This window comes from Zalophus californianus, chromosome 15 (assembly GCF_009762305.2).
Source record: "Zalophus californianus isolate mZalCal1 chromosome 15, mZalCal1.pri.v2, whole genome shotgun sequence".
Classification (NCBI taxonomy): Eukaryota; Metazoa; Chordata; class Mammalia; order Carnivora; family Otariidae; genus Zalophus; species Zalophus californianus.
Window position 1 is genome coordinate 46,610,395 of NC_045609.1, and position 17,163 is coordinate 46,627,557.

The 17,163-nt window shown below is 37.3% G+C and overlaps 1 protein-coding gene across 10 annotated transcripts in view; it reads right to left on the reverse strand.

Annotated features, from left to right (window-relative positions):
- The window catches only part of PTPN20 (protein tyrosine phosphatase non-receptor type 20), a 124,475-nt gene that overhangs the window by 97,429 nt on the left and 9,883 nt on the right, over nt 1-17,163 (reverse strand). For 7 of the 10 annotated variants that reach the window (XR_004819663.1, XM_035724348.1, XM_035724346.1 and 4 more), the window contains one exon: nt 5,893-6,043. The exons of 2 other annotated variants lie outside the window; for them this stretch is intronic. Coding sequence is in view for 6 of the 8 variants with exons in the window: in XM_035724348.1 (XP_035580241.1) it covers nt 5,893-5,926 (34 nt within the window). In the remaining 2 variants the exon portion in view is untranslated. Of the gene's footprint in view, nt 1-5,892; nt 6,044-17,163 lie in introns of those variants that run through there. One more of the 10 variants, XM_027594834.2, reaches the window with a different exon arrangement.

Sequence of the window (17,163 nt, forward strand, 5' to 3'; positions counted from 1 at the left end):
TCTTTCTGCTTATTGAACAGTCCTTGTTTTGACCAACCTGTTCACATTTCTTGGTGCAGTATTGTTTCTTAGTTCTCTAAGCATATTAATTACAGTATTTGCTTATTTGTTTTCTACCTGCATTGTCTCTGAATTCATTTTTTTCCCATTCGTTTATTTTACTCAAAGGCTTTCCTTAGATACCTGGTCACCTTTGGCTATTCATTCATGCATCACACTGAGATATTAAGAAGGTAATTAGGAGCTGTGTATGTGGCTGTGCGGCTCATTGACTAGTAGTAAGCAGTCCTTGTTATATGAAAATTCAAAGAGAGAGGGGGTCAAAACACACTGTCCTTCAGTTGAGAACTTTCCAAAGTCTGTAGATCTTCTCTCGGGCCAGCCAGTTTCCCCAGGGAGAAATCCTCTGATTTCCTGCCTGGGGAGTATAAATCTAGCCGCCAGCCTTGTTGGAGCTGAATGGAGGGAAAAAGGCCAGTTGAAGGGAAGGAGGGAGGAAGAGTCTTAACCTCATGTTAAGTGCAGACTTTTAACTACTTCCCCGTTTTCAGTCTAGCAGCCCACTCCCACTCCAGCTCAGCCAACCTCCAATCCAAACCAACTCCTCCACAGTCACCTCTACAGAGTAAGCCTCCTGTTGTCTGCCAAGGTGAGGGAAAGATATTTATCTTGCTGCTCAGGCTAACAGAAGAAACCTAGGTGTCTAAAAAGTTCTAAGACAGACTCTAAACATTATCCTGTTTCACTCAGCACCTTCAATTCCTGAACATGTCATAGTTCCAATGCAGAAATCTGGTAGTTTCTAAATGGCAGCTCTCCTACCCCATCCCTTTCTGGCAGCTGGGTTTCCGCTCTGCTCTGCTAAAGGCATTGCCCGCCTCCCTTCCATTTTTCCAGAATGGTTAGCCTTTTTCATCTGCTAATGTCTCCTCTCTTGTCAAGATGTTTTTGCGGGTTTACATCTTTTCCTTCCTTCACTTCCCCTTCAGTAGGATTTCCAGAGGGATCATACGCTAAAGCCGGTGCTCAATCTACCAAGTTTCAGTGCAAGGATCACTCAGGTTCTTGTCTCCTAAGTATATTTGAAGCACAGCTTACCCTGGTCATACTCCGAGATAAACTTTTATAACATAATAAGCAAAAAACATTAATTTTATTCTTACTATGTTTTACCTTTAGTTCCTTTTCCAAATCTGCTGAGATTACTATAGCACCTTTCTGATATGACTATTACAGAATTACCATTTGTATTACAATTTACCTGCATACAAATTTCCACAGTATATTGTAATCTTCTTGGTGAGACCATGCTTTCTCTACTTCCCTACTTCCAACCCAGAATACAGTGCCCAGGCCAGAACATGCACTAGATAAATGTCTACAGAACAAGAAATTTTGCTATCAACTGTCATTGTGTGGTCCATCTTATTACATGTTTCTCTAGCAATAAGGGTACTTTTCCCAGGTTTGGACAAATACAAGGTGTTGGGCAACATGGAAAGCTTTTCTGTTAGGATGGTGGGGGAGTGCCCTTCCATCATGGATTCTAGATTAGTTAACTCAAATGGTATTGTCTCAAAACCATGAAAATCCCTTGGCCAGAAGAGTCCAAATCAGAATCAAAGAAGGAAAGTAACAGGTCAAAACTAGAGAAGGAGTACTAGTTCAAGGACTGAAATATGACGTGGTAAGCTAGAAGAGCAGGAGTAAGTAATTTATGGCCTTATATACAAGGCATATAAGGCCATAAATTAATGAGGCCCATGAAAATGAAGACACCAGAGATCCAATTTTATGTGTGCTCATGTGTGGCTTAGGGGCAGACGTGAATGTTTAAAAGTACGAGGATTGACAGAATACCCCCTTGTCCCACCCTACTCATTCCTAGATTCCCTAGCCTTGGGATAAGGTAAGCTGTCCCTTTTTTGCCTAGTCTGAGATACTGTCCCTAAGAAAGTCTAAGCCTCAAGTTCCTATGAACTCCTTTGGTGTCCAGCCTTTCTCCTTGGCTCGGGCCCTGGAGCAGGCCTTGGAGGAGGCTGTTTGTAGAGCATGTTCTGAAAGTCCTGGTGCATGACAGTATCCATGGGCACGTGGGAGTGGTCAGGAACAATAAGAGATAGGGAGAACGTGAATGAATGAAGTTATGGTAGTAGAGAGGTGGTCACCTTTATTACTTCAGTGATTCAGGAAGAATCCAGAATGTGGTTTCCTAAAAGGTTCACATAATAGAGATTTCATGGGAGTTGAGCAAGTCTAGATTGCCTGTGGGATTTTCCCAATGGTGAGCAATGCTGTATCAGCTGAGGCCTAGTAGCAGCCCCTGGTGTATTTATATCCTATAAATCCTTCTTGTGGATGGAGATTCCTCAACCAATGGCCAGAGTCAGGATGGTTCTAGATAGAGGAGAACGAGAGGGAAGGACATAATTACTGTAAAAGATGTGTGGAGTGATTTCATAGCCTGCTGTACATAAATTCAGCATCTGGGTGCTATGCAGCCTGTCACTCTACCCACACGAGGCACAGAACCAAAAGTACTTTCCAGTGACTCCTCTAAATAGCCCATCTGGCTTCCTAATAGGTGGGCATGAACTCAAAGGCCTTAAAAACAAGATATAAATGTCACCCTTTCTCAGACACATGGGGGGGATGGTGAGAAAGAAATATCTCTTAAGAAAAAGTAGGGTTGACTACAAGAACTAAAGGTAAACTGGCATAAAGAAGCCAGTGGTGTGTTTTGGCACGGACATTTACTATAATAAGAATTGTGTTCTCTTCCAGGATACTCAGGAACTAAGAGAGAGTAGCATAAACCCTGGGCTAGCTAGCTCAGGTCCTACATGGTTCTGTATAATTCAAATTCTATTGGACCTGATGCAACAAGATGACCAGAAATTTCAGGTCATTGTGGCTAAGTTTTAAGGAACCTAAAACATGAAGAAGGCTGAGGATCTTCACACAGACTTTCCCAAGAGGACATCTAAGTGACTAGTTAACTAGTTAACCTGGTAAATGAATCTCCTGAGTATTCTACCACTTTCAGAATCAAAAAGGATGACTTCTGACATCAGCAAGCACTGCTAAGTTCAAGCACCTATCTCACTGGATTCCAGGGGAGGCTTTAGGGCCATCAAGTGCTCCAAGCAAAGAATTCCCTGGGGTTTGGTGGTTTGGGTCATCCTAATCTTAGGGTGGCCAGGAAGAAGAACACTTATCCTCTCGGGATGAGGAAAGCTTCTTCTTGATCCAGGGCTGCTCTAGACTACTCTATTCAGACCCATTAGCTCAAGTATCCCAATCCTGAGAATTTATCCTAAAGAAAGAATTTAGCCCTAGAATAAAAGAAGCTGGTTTAACTTGTCTTGTTCTTAGTGAAACTCTGTTCTTAAAGATCATTTCATCCTCTCCTAAGGGTTCACAAACAATGTTTGGAATAAAATTTGCCAGAAATCAAAACTGCTAATCTGTCATTTCTTAAAGGATAATATATTGTAGAAACTACAGAGCAGGGGCGCCTGGGTGGCTCAGTCATTAAGCGTCTGCCTTCGGCTCAGGTCACGATCCCAGGACCCTGGGATCGAGCCCCACATAGGGCTCCCTGCTCCGCGGGAAGCCTGCTTCTCCCTCTCCCACTCCCTCCGCTTGTGTTCCCTCTCTCACTGTGTCTCTGTCTGTCAAATGAATAAATAAAATCTTTAAAAAAAGAAAAGAAACTACAAATCAGTAGTACCTCTCCTATTCTCTGCTTTCTTCCACCATTAAAAGCAGCTCTGAAATAATGTTTAACTCAACAAACATTAAACATATACAATATACAAAGCACTGAGTGTGTTTAAGCAAAGAGGAAAAAGACTCAACCTTTATCCTCTAGAAGTTTGTCCTTCTATAGGGAAGTATAAAAATAACTATAATGTGAGACAATAAAACAAGCACTCTAATAAGGATATAAATAAAGGCTTAAGGAAGCCCAGAAAAGAAAAAAAATTCCATCTGGAATTCCATGAAAACTATAAATGCTTCTAATAAGTGACTTTGGAACTGTGTCTGTGGCTAAAGATTTTAATTCACTTAAAGTAACTTGGTTCTTGCTCTGTCTCTTATTGTGGACTTGAAATCCATCTATATGTTTTGCAAAGCCATTTTGCAAAGCACACTCTTTCTTGGGAAGAGAGGCCATTCACAAGGTGGCAATAAAGAACAAAGCTATAAATTACCATATATATTTAGAATATAAAAAGTTCTGCCAATAGAATATGACAATTACTACTTTCATTATAATTTCTTTTAAGGAAACCCATCCAATTTGGTCACTTGCATAGTATTGCAAAGGTCTTAAGTAAATGGGTGCCTCAACTATCTTTTTGTGTGCTCTTTTTGTCCTTTTCACAAAACCTAAAATAAAGGAATGATGTGTTTGGACATAAAATAGGAAAGAAACGGATTCAAAATTATATTTAAAAAGACTCCAGTAAAAATTAACAATTTGATCAGATTCTTAAGTAGAAGGTCAGAAGATAATTGATGAAACTGTTAGTGCATAGTTATCTCAAAAAGGAAAAAGCAGCAAGCAGACTTTTAAAAAAAATCAAGTTACACAAAATGAAATAAATAGTCCTGAACAGTAATCATAGAAATGGAAGAAAAAAAGAGGCTCAAGATATATTTCATAACAACTAAATTACCTTCTTGCTGTGATAACAAAGGGAGATTATAGTATAACTAATATACTGTTGATAATAGGATTAACCTTTTGTGGAAAATAATGTGGCAATAGAGAGTAAAAAGCAATACAAGATTCAGACCCATTAGCTCAAGGATCCCAATCCTGAGAATTTACCCGAAAGAATTTAGCTCAAGAATAAAATCCATAAATATTAACATGCTGTCAAAAGTAATGTCTATAGGAACCATAAGAGATGATGGACTCTGAAAAACAAACTGAGGGTTCTAGAGGGGAAGGGGTGGGGGGATGGGTTAGCCTGGTGATGGGTATTAAAGAGGGCACGTTCTGCGTGGAGCACTGGGTGTTATGCACAAACAATGAATCATGGAACACTACATCAAAAACTAATGATGTAATGTATGGTGATTAACATAACAATAAAAAATTTTAAAAAAATAATAAAAGTAATGTCTATAATGGAAGGAAAAAAAAACTGGAAACCACATATGTGCTCAGATAAGTAGTATCACAATGAGAAAGCAAGCTGCTTCCGGGTCTTTCAGGATGTAGACAGGACCAGAAGGACTTCTGGAGTCAGAGCTGCAAGACTAGAGAAGCAGTCCAGCAAGGACGACCCTCTGTAGAGCTCTGGCTTAGCCCTCTGAGGAAGGGAGCAACACTGAGGACAAGGAGGGCAGGACAGAAGAGGGTGCAGAAGCTGGGCTGAACTTGGAGAGAATGATGAAAGGTATAAAAGAAATGTTGAAAAATGAAAAATGTTGAAAAATGCCACCAATGTTGGAGACAAGACGACAGTATGGGTCACTGGGAAACAGAGGCGTCTCATTAGAACACTGTTAGTATCATGTACCAAAAGCCACCTTCTTTGTGTTTGTGTCCAGATTCTCTGCAATAAATATATTTATTACTATATATAATTATATATTACATGTTATATATGTAACATATTATTATTTACATAATTGGAAAAAATGTTATTTGGAAAGAGTAAAATAAAACATAATCTAATCCTCGCCACTCAACTAACAAGTGTGACAGCTTGTTAGATGTGCACAATCTTGTGTGTCCATATAGACCCAGTGAATCAGAATCTGCAGGTTAACAAATCCACAGGGGTTCCCACTTATATTTATAGTCTGAGAAGCACTGTTCTGGTTCCTCCTGCTCTTCACACCCCCTAAAGTATGTGAGGCACAAGAATTTACCAGAGTCTTTTGCGGCCTTCCTGTATGAAGACATGTCCCCATGCCCAGATGAGGTGGATAAAAGGCTTCTGGAGGTACCAAGCCTTTTGCCCTGAGAGTCAGGCCGAAGGTCTGATTGGTATCCTGGGGCCAGCACACAATTCTTGTTCACCTGGTCGAACATACAATGCAAAGGAATTTCTATTAGACAACTCGAGTTTTCACAACTTTAACAAATTATTACTGACCTTTAGTCAGTCACTGCATCTCAGTGACCCAACACTTTTAATGCCACACTTACGCTAAATTAGGTGTTGGGGATTCAACACTGAACGGACAAGAACTAACTAAAGAGGAGTCTGTCTTCAAGTAGTTCATGTTCAATCTATCAAAAATCCTCAGACAGAATAAGCATTTTTTTTCTTTTCTAACCTTTGCCATAACAGGCCTATAAAATCATGTTATGTTGTTCCCACTGGTTAAAACCTAGAATGTTTTTTGCCTGGCAACCTCTCCATTAGCTACCTGCAAATGATATTGGGTTACTATAATCTGAATCTAAAAGTTAATATTTTGAAACACATATTTTAAAACTTTGAGCTATAGGATATTTTTTTAAAGATTTTATTTATTTGACACAGAGAGAGCTAGAGAGAGAAAGGGACAGAGAGCAGAGAGCAAGCACAAGCAGGAGGAACGGCAGGCAGGGGAGAAGCAGGCTCCCCGCTGAGCAAGGAGCCCGGAGCCCGACGTGGGGCTCCATCCCAGGACCCTGGGATCATGACCTGAGCTGAAGGCAGTCGCTTAACCGACTGAGCCACCCAGGTACCCCTGAGCTATAGGATGTTAAGAGAGATTATTTAAAACATGGATGGAAGGCAAAAAGGTAAGTGGCATTTCCTTTCAATGTTATATGAGGATTATATTTAACAGGCCCTCCCAAGGATTATTCAGTTATGTAGTGAATTATACCTTCAACTCATTGTTTAAATCCTAGACTTAGTAAAATTACATGTTAACCTACAGATCTTTGACCAGTAGGGATACAAATAATTTCTTATAGGAAATATAACATCAAAGATTATCATATATTGCCCTGTCAGATATTAAACCAGACTTTCTAAATCTAACCTAGAATTTTTATTCTAACATTTATTCCAAATGCCTATAAAAATCTGGATCCTCAAATGTTCTCTGAGCCACCTTTGCCATCTTCTTGATACCTTTATTAATCAATAAATTGAATAAAGTCTCTAACATGGCTTCATCTCAAATTTTAATGCATCACATTTTTAATTTTTTTAAATGGTACTTTGTCGAAGGGGAAAAAAATCTTTTCTTTTTAAAAGGACAGTGGCGGCCTCATGACTGGTGATGTGGTCATGGACTTCAGTGGTGAGCCTTCCCTGGAAGCAGAACTGAGAAGTTAAAGATCTCACTGGTAACTAAGAACCACTAAGAATAATGCTCACCTTTCTGCCTCTCAAATACATGAACTAAAAATATTTAAAATGATACAATCTTAATTAAAGACAAATAAAATGAATTTTCTTTAGAAATTTGTTAGGTAATTCCAAGATACTCCTTGATAACTGGAGAGACACCTACTTAAATACCAGGTTTTAAATATGTTACATGCTGTTACATGTTACATATTTCCACCAAATAAACATATGAATGGTCCTATACTCCAACTTGTCCTCTTTATATAAATACGCCCCTACATACACGAAAGATCTCTCTAGCACACCGATGAGTAGACTGAAATTCATATTAATCCAAACCAACAGTCCCCAGTTTCACATCTTTCATAGAAGTCAGTAGTGCTCCCAGAGCAAACAACTTTGATCAGAAACACATGCCCATTTCTGGCACTTATTAGTGCAATGAGTTTGAGATAGGCCTATAGAAATAGAACAGTCAAAATGGATAAATTTCTCTTATCTTACATTTTATCTAGTATGTCTTAGGACAGATAGACAAAAGGATATCTTAATTAAGCTGATTAACATTTAATTCAGTTTTTGAGTTGCAGCTACTATAGTAAATCAGCAATAGTTTAAGATTATACAATTCAACAAGTATGTATTAAAGCCTAGGTGGTCTATAAAGTCTACAAAAGTAAATTACATAATAAAAACAGAATCATTTATTATAATGCAAAATAAAATTTTAAAGAAATATAGTGAAAACTTTTAACCATATTACCACTTCCTCCGATGCTTGACTAAGTAAGCCCCCAGCAGTGCTTCCCCTATAATTTCCTTTTTCACAATGATTTCTGGACTCATCTTTCCAAGTTGAACCATAAACACCGTGAAAGCAGGAACTTTAACTTTTTCATTTTTGTATGTTCGGTGACTAGCACATTCTAGACACTCAAGAAATGTTTGATGGATTAACTAATTAGTTAATTCCATGAAAAATGTGTATGCACCATCATGTCAAGAACTCTGGGAAGTCACAGAGGTCAGATCCCTAAATTAAAAGTTTCCCTCCAATTCCTAAAGAAGGTTGCTGTAGTATAGAAAATCAGAGAATTAGCCCCGAGAAGGGGAAAATATAAAAAAAATTAGTACTTGTTTAGGATACAGCACTGAGGATAGACAAGGTTCCAATATGGCACAAAGTGGTCCCATGTGCTCATAAGAGGAAGGAAACACAAGTGTTTGGTTTGCCCAAGAAACTAAAGCAGGACATTTTTCTTCAGGAGTTAGAGTGACATAGAAGAGCCAATGAATACTGTACATATTCTCAAAGGCCCAGTTAAGGTGTTATTTTCAGTCTGCCTCAAATGCTCTCAGAACTAAAGCAGATGCCCGCAAAGACCATTCCTGCATATTGGACTTTATGTTGGATAGAACATGCCAAAATAGAATTTGAAATGACATGCTCATCACCTTGTTCTGGTAATTCTAATGTCCAGGGCTAAGCACTTCTAATTCTTTTGAAAGTTCTATCATGATCCACTCTCTCTGAGACCTATGTTGACCTAGAGAGAAAAGAAGGAAAGAAACCCAAATACCCAGGACTGAGTATCCTACTGCCCTACCTGAAGTCACCTCAGGAATAAGAGTTCCTTCCTGTGGAATCTATATTTCCTGTGACCAAATTCTCAGGGCATGCTTCTTGGACCATTAGTATTTAGCATGTTTTACTCCATTTAAGAACTGGTTTTAGTTTAGCTGTGTTTTTTTTTTAAGGAATAAATTTTTCCAATTATGAAGATAACCAATATTCATGTAGAAAGTAAAGTTACCCTTAGGAAATGCCACTTTTGATCAGTGGCTTCTTAGTCACTCTCTGCAATATGTGTGTGTGAGGCTTGGAAGATACAGAGCAGGGAGGGGTGAAGTGCTGAAGCGCTATCTCAAGAGCCACTGGTAGTTCTGGCCAACAGAATCAGGCAAGAAAAAGAAATAAAGTATTCAGGTGGGGAAGGACAAACTGAAACTGTCTTTATTCACAAGATGAAGATTTTCCAAAATAATTATACCTCAGTAAAGCTAATTTTTAAAGGCCATAAACAGATAAGTAGTCTACTTCAATAAAAGTAAAATAAAACCCATTGAGGGGATTGTGTAAGAACAATTTAAAAAATCAACTTACTAGTGGAAGCTTAACATTAAAAAAAAAAATAGTTGTTATCCACCGATCAGAAATGAGAAAGAACTGTCACCCCTCTTGGGTCCTTACCATCTTGTTTGTATTTTAAAAAGCACTGGAATTCTGTGTCAACAGTGCTCAGCCACTTGCAACCCAGGGACTGACATACTTACCACGAGCCACACTCTGAGCAAATATTTTTTCAATTGTTAGAATGGCACTAGTAAAAATAACTACTTACTAAAAACATCATTTTAAAATGATTTCATTACCTAGATGCTTCTGCTATTTAGGTACCAAAATAAACAATCTTCTACTGTTTGTTTCATTCATGACATTAATTGCTTTGGCATATTCCCTCAACATCAGGTCCATCTGTCTGTCCATCCATCTGTTCTTCCTTTTTTAATTTCCCTCTTACCTCCTCTCTCTCTTTAGTAAATATGCCAGTAATTACAAGAGCATGCCTATTTCAAAATATATAGTTCCTGTACCCTTAATCAATAGACCTCGGCTCGTATAATCCAAGAAACTATTTATAGGGCACAGTCACAAACATATACACATTATATATGTGTGTAGGCAAGACTTGACATAGCAGGCCTGAGACTGCTACACTTAGAAAAACCTACTTGCAAGGGTGGGCCTTGGTATCATCTGGGAACTTGCCTGGCAAAACTTTCCCTTAATGAGAAAAGAGGCTCACTGTGCCTACACCGTATAAATGATGTGGTGTATGCTGAACACCTGATTTCTTTATGGGCATCTGGAATTTTAGTGACCACCATCAGTCACACAAGTACTGTGTGCCTCCATACTGACCCCCAAGAAAGACCCTCAATTCCTAGCCTCAGGTGAGCTTCCTTGGTAGACAACATTTCATATAAGTTGCCATAACTTGTTGCTGGAGGAATTAAGTACATTCTGTGTGACCTCACTGGGAGAGAACTCTGAAAAGCTTGCACCTGGTTTCCACCTGTAAAGGACTGAATGTTTGTGCCCCTCCCAAATTTTTATGTTGAAACCCTAAACCCAATGTGATGGTATTTGGAGGTGGAGCCTTTGGGAGGTAATTAGATCATGAGAGTGGAGCCCTCATGAATGGGATTAGTACCCTTATAAGAAGACCAGAGAGCTAGACAGCTCTTTCCACTATGTGAGGATACAACAAGAAGATGGCAGTCTGCAACCTGGAAGAGAGTTCTCACCAAAACATGACCAGGCTGGCACCTCGATCTTGGACTTTTAGCATCCAAAACTGTGAGAAATAAATGTCTGCTCTTTAAACTTCTCAGTTTATGGTATTTTGTTATAGCAGCCTGAAGTCACTAAGAGGAAAACTGGTACTGAGAAGTGGGGGTGCTGCTGTAACAAATACTTAATGCAGAAGCAGCTTTGGAATTGGGTAATGGGTAGAGGCTGAAAGAGTTTGAGGCACATGCTAGAAAAAGCCTAGACTGCCATGAAAGGACACTTAAAGGCAATTCTGGTAAGAGCTCAGGAAGAAAAGAACTACAGACAAAACTTCCATTTTCTTAGAGAACACCTAAGTCACCATGGACAGAATTTTGGTAGAAATACGAATGGTAAAGGTGATTTTGATAAGGTCTCAGACTAAAATGAGGAACAGGTCACTGCACAACATTAAAGGATCAAGTGGAAAAGGAAGATAACATAAATGAGCAGATGGAAAATTTCAGTAGAGTGACAGAAACTACTTTAAAAAATCAAATGGAAATACTAGAAATAAAAAACTATCAAAGATAAAGGATTTCTTAGATGGAGCTATCAGAAGACTGAATACAGCTGAGGAAAAAAATTGTAAGCTTGAAAATAAGTAAATAGAAATTATCCAAAATGAAACAAGCAGATGAGTGAAAATCAGAAAATCATTCAAAAGTTATGGAACATTATCAAATGGCCTAATTTCTGTATAACTGGAGTCACCAAAAGAGAGAATAACTGAGAAATTTCCATAATTAATATGTGATAAGAAATCACAAATCAAAGAAATGTTCAGAACCCCAAATGAGGGGGGAGAGTATATGGATTGCACACATTATAGTCCAAGTGCTGGAAAAAAAAGATATTAAGAAAATCTTGGAGGTATCTAGAAAAAAAAGAAAAATTAGAGGAGATTCCTTAGCAGAAATGATTCAAGCCAGAAGACAACAGAATGACATCTTTAAAGTGCTGAAAGATATCTGTCATTCCAGAATTTCATTTCCACCACAAATATCTTTCAATTATGAGGTCAAAAGAAAGAAAAAAGAAAGAAAATATAGAAAAAATAAAGAAAATATAGAAATACAAAGAAAAAATATAGAAAAATAAAGAAAAAAGAAAAGAAAACTGACAGAATTCAGTGTCAGCATACTAGCACTAAAAAAAATGTTAAATGAAGTTCTTCTAGAAGAAAATGTGTGATACACATGGAAATTTGAAGCTACACATGCTGGTAAAAAATACCAGAAATGGTAAAATTATAAAGGATTTTTTAATCTCTTTAACAGATAATTATAATTTCTGGTTTAGATTCGATATGCAAAGAGCTAGGAAGTCATCACTCCCATCTTCACAAGAAAAGGGCTGAAGAAAGTAAAAACCAATGACTTTTCCTAGATCCACCAGAGAACTGAGGTAGCAGAGCAAATAACCACCCCAAATCTGGAGAGAGAGGTAAATACAGAGAAACACAGCTGAGATCAGCTTACCTACAACAGAGGTATCAGAGCCAATTAGGAGTAGGAAGAATTAAATAGTAAGTTTTACAAAGTGTTGGAGGGTGAGTATGGACTACTTTGAAAGTGAAAAACCCCTGAGGTGAAGGTAGTCAAAAGGTACAGACTTGCAATTATAAAATAAATAAGCTCTAGAGATGTAATGTACAGCAGGTGACCAGAGTTAATAATACTGTACCATATATTTGAAAGTTGCTCAGAGAGTAGGTCTGGTAAGTTCTTACCACAAGAAAAAATTACAACTCTGTGGTGATGGATGTCATTTAGTCTTACTGTGGGGATTTCTCAATATATACAAATAATGAATCATTATGCTATTCACCTGAAATTACTATGTTCTAGGCCAATTACATCAATTCTTTAAAAATGGGCAAAAGACACTCACCCAAAAGAGGTAAAGAAATAGTAAGCACGTGAAAAGATCACAACATGATTAAATAACAGGAAAATGCAAAATAAAACTGCAATAAGATACCACTACTCCCCCCACTAGAAAGCCCAAAATTAAAAAGGCTAAAAATTGGAAGTGTTGACAATGACTTGGAAAAATTACAAGTGTTGGCAATGATTTGGACAAATTATGTATTCTCATATATAGCTGGAGAATGTAAAATGATACAAATGCTTTTAAATCAAGTGTGGCAGTTTCTTTTTACATTTAACATGGACTTACCACAGAAGCAGCACATTCACTCTTAGATATTTACTAAGAGAAATTTATTAAGTGAAATGAAAACTTAGATGGGCACAAAGACTTGTTCATCAATGTTCATAGCAGAGCTTTTCATAATAATTTCAACCTTAAAACAGTCCAGATGCCTCTCACTGGATGAATGTATAATGATACCATGGAATAAAATACTGTTCCAAAATAAAAAGGAGTGAAGTGAGAGAAAAAAACCCCAAAACCGAGGGTCCATACTTACAAGGGCCCCAATACTTGTATAGATTTTAACTCTAGGAACTCTACCAGGTTCTCATGAGGAAAATTATTTTTAAAAATACCCCTGTGTTTTAGATGAGGGAGGGGAGAGGAGAGTAACCATTTTGTATTGTCCCTAAAGCATTCTCCTGGATACAGGCCTGCACTCCAAGGAAAAGTACTTGAGCCTTATCTGACCTGGAGGAAGAGCAATTGGCATCTCTAGCCTTCTCTAGTCATCTGTCTTATGTAAGGAGGAATAAAAAAGAGACTAAAAACACTTCAAAAAGTCACATCCCAAGGACTCAGGCCCAACAAAAAAATGAGACCTAATCATAAGATTTTATAATGCTTTTCCTCCTCAAAACCCTACCATATCAATGAGGCTTCAGTATGTTAGCAGTGGATTATAACTGAAAAAGTTGCAAGTTGCAAGTCACGAACTTTACTTAAGGGGGAATTCTTAGGAAGACCCAAAGACAATGAGGTAGGGAAATATTAAAAAAAAAAAAAAAGGAAATTAGAAGAAACTGCAATCCCTGGCACCTACAGCTGTAGGAAACATTAGACGGAGCCCAGCTCCTAGCCAGAATGACAAAAAAAACCTCACTCTAAAAGCCTAAGTACCTACCTCAGTTCCTATTACTCAAACACTATGTCTGGCTTTCAACAAAAATTACAAACCATTCTAAACAAGTAAAAGAAAAACCCCACCATCTGAGGAGACAAAGCAAATATCAGAACCACATTCAGGTATGACACACACATTGAAATTATCAAGTAGGGAGTTAAAATAACTAAGAGCTCTGACAAAAAAAAAGTAAATAATGTGCAAAAACAGATGGGTAATGTACAAAAAGAGAAGGAAACTCTAAAAAGAATAAAAAGGAAATGCTCAAAGCTGAAAACATTGTAACATAAATGAAGAATGCTTTCGATGAACTCATCAGTAGACCAGCCATGGCTGCAGAAAGAATCAGCGAGCTTGAAGATATGTCAATAGAAACTTCCCAAACTAAAAAGAAAAGGGGAGGGGGACAGGGAACAGAACAAAATATATAATAACTACTGGACAATTCAAAAAAGTATAACATTTGTATGATGAGAATGCCACAAGGAGAATAAAGGAAAGAAGGGAGGAAGGGAGGGCAGGAGGAAGGGAGGAAAGAAAAGGACAGAAATACTTGAAGTACAATTAATCAAGAATTTCTCAAAATTAATACCAGACACCAGACCACAGATCCAAGAGGCTCAGAAAACACCAAGGAGGATAAACCCCCAAAGCATATCATATTCAAACTGCAGAAAACCAAAGACAAAGAAAAAAAATCTTGAAAGAAGTGAGAAGGGGATAAAAATACCTTACCTATAGAGGAACAAGGATAAGAATTACATCAGATTTCTCCCAGAAACCACACAAACAAGACTATAGAGTGGAGTATATTAAAGGTTGAAAGAAAAAAACCCAAATTTAGAATTCTGTATCCAGTGAAATTATCCAATGTGAAGGAGAAACAGACTTTCTCAAACACACAAAAACTGGGGGACTTTGCCACTAGCAGATCCTCTTTGCAGGAAATTTTAAAGTTCTTCAAAGAAAAGGAAAAAGTCAGAAACTAACACATACATTAATGAAGGACATCACAGAAAGAATAAATGAAGGTGAAATAGAATTGTTTATTTTTCTGGGGTGCCTAGGTGACTCAGTCATTAAGTATCTGCTTTCGGCTCAGGTCATGATCCCACGGTCCTGGGATTGAGCCCCACATTGGGTTCCCTGGGTTCCCTGCTCGGCGGGAAGCCTGCTTCCCCTTCTCCCACTCCGCCTGCTTGTGTTCCCTATTCCCTCTTGCTGTCTCTCTCTCTGTCAAATAAATAGAACCTTAAAAAAAAAGAATTGTTTATTTTTCTTATTCTTAATTGATCTAATAACTTTCCAAGTAATAATAGCACTGGTGATTATAGCATATGGATAAAAGAAATAAATGACAACAATGTAAAGGATAAGAGGGGAAAAAACGGGACTACTGTGTGTAGTGGGTGATTATAGCATATGGATAAAAGAAATAAATGACAACAATGTAAAGGATAAGAGGGGAAAAAACGGGACTACTGTGTAATAAGATAACTGGAGTTCCCATGAAACAGCATGTTATTTGAATGTGGACTTATATTTATTATAAATGTATACTGCAAACACGAGGGTAACCACTAAAAAAAATAATTTTCTAATTAAGAGGAGAGAAAATGATTTACCATAAATGACTGACCACAAAATGATGAATTAAAATCAGAAAACGCAGAAAAATGGGAGAAGATCAAAAAACAAAGAACAAATACAACAAACAGAAAACAGTTACAAATATGGGTGTACTGGGTGATTATAGCATATGGATAAAAGAAATAAATGACAACAATGTAAAGGATAAGAAGGGAAAAAACGGGACTACTGTGTAATAAGATAACTGGAGTTCCCATGAAACAGCATGTTATTTGAATGTGGACTTATATTTATTATAAATGTATACTGCAAACACGAGGGTAACCACTAAAAAAAAATAATTTTCTAATTAAGAGGAGAGAAAATGATTTACCATAAATGACTGACCACAAAATGATGAATTAAAATCAGAAAAAGCAGAAAAATGGGAGAAGATCAAAAAACAAAGAACAAATACAACAAACAGAAAACAGTTACAAATATGGGTGTACTGGGTGATTATAGCATATGGATAAAAGAAATAAATGACAACAATGTAAAGGATAAGAGGGGAAAAAACGGGACTACTGTGTAATAAGATAACTGGAGTTCCCATGAAACAGCATGTTATTTGAATGTGGACTTATATTTATTATAAATGTATACTGCAAACACGAGGGTAACCACTAAAAAAAAATAATTTTCTAATTAAGAGGAGAGAAAATGATTTACCATAAATGACTGACCACAAAATGATGAATTAAAATCAGAAAAAGCAGAAAAATGGGAGAAGATCAAAAAACAAAGAACAAAGACAACAACCAGAAAACAGTTACAAATATGGTAGACATTAAATGCACTACATTATTATCTCTTTAAATGTGAATAGTCTAATAAATACATTCACATGTCAGTAGATTTTTTAAAAGACCCAAATACAAGTTGTCTACAAGAATCCCACCTTAGGGGCACACCCGGGTGCCTCAGTCAGTTAAGCATCCAACTCTTGATTTTGGCTCAGATGATGATCTCAGGGTCATGAGATCAAGCCCCCATCGGGCTCTGCACTGGGCATGGAGCCTGCTGAAGATTCTTTCTCTCCCTCTCCTTCTCCCTCCCCCACAAAAAAAGAATCCCACTTTAAATATGAAGACAAAGATAAATTTTGTAGAAAGGGAAAGAAACAGATATAGCATGCTAACACTAATCAAAAGAAAGCTAGAGTATCTATATTAGTATTAGGCAAAGCAGACTCCAGAACAAGGAAAATTATCAGGGACAAGGAGTGGTACTACATAATGATAAGTTGCCCATTCTCCAAGAGGACATAACAATTCTTAACATGTATGCATCTAACAAAAGTGTCAAAATATGTGAAGCAAAAAGTAATAAAGCTACAAAGAAAAATGAACAAATCCACCATTTTAGTTATAGACTTCATCACCCTTCCATCAGTAGTTGACAGGTTCAGTAAGCAGAAAATCAATAAAGACACAGTTGAAATGATCAACACCAGCAATCAACTATATCTAATTGACATTTATTTATTAAATACTTCCTTCAACAACAGCAGAATAAACACTCTTCTCAAGCTTACATGGAATATTCACAAAGATAGGTCATATCTCAAGCCATAAAACACACTAGAATAAATTTGAAAGAATACAAAATATGCTATCAGACCACTGTGAAATTAAACTAGAATAATAGAAGTTTAGCTGGGGATTAAACAACATGTGATTATATAACACAAAGGTCAAAGAAGTCTCAAGAGAAATTTATAAATATTTTGAAACAAATGAAAATGGAAATACAACTTATCA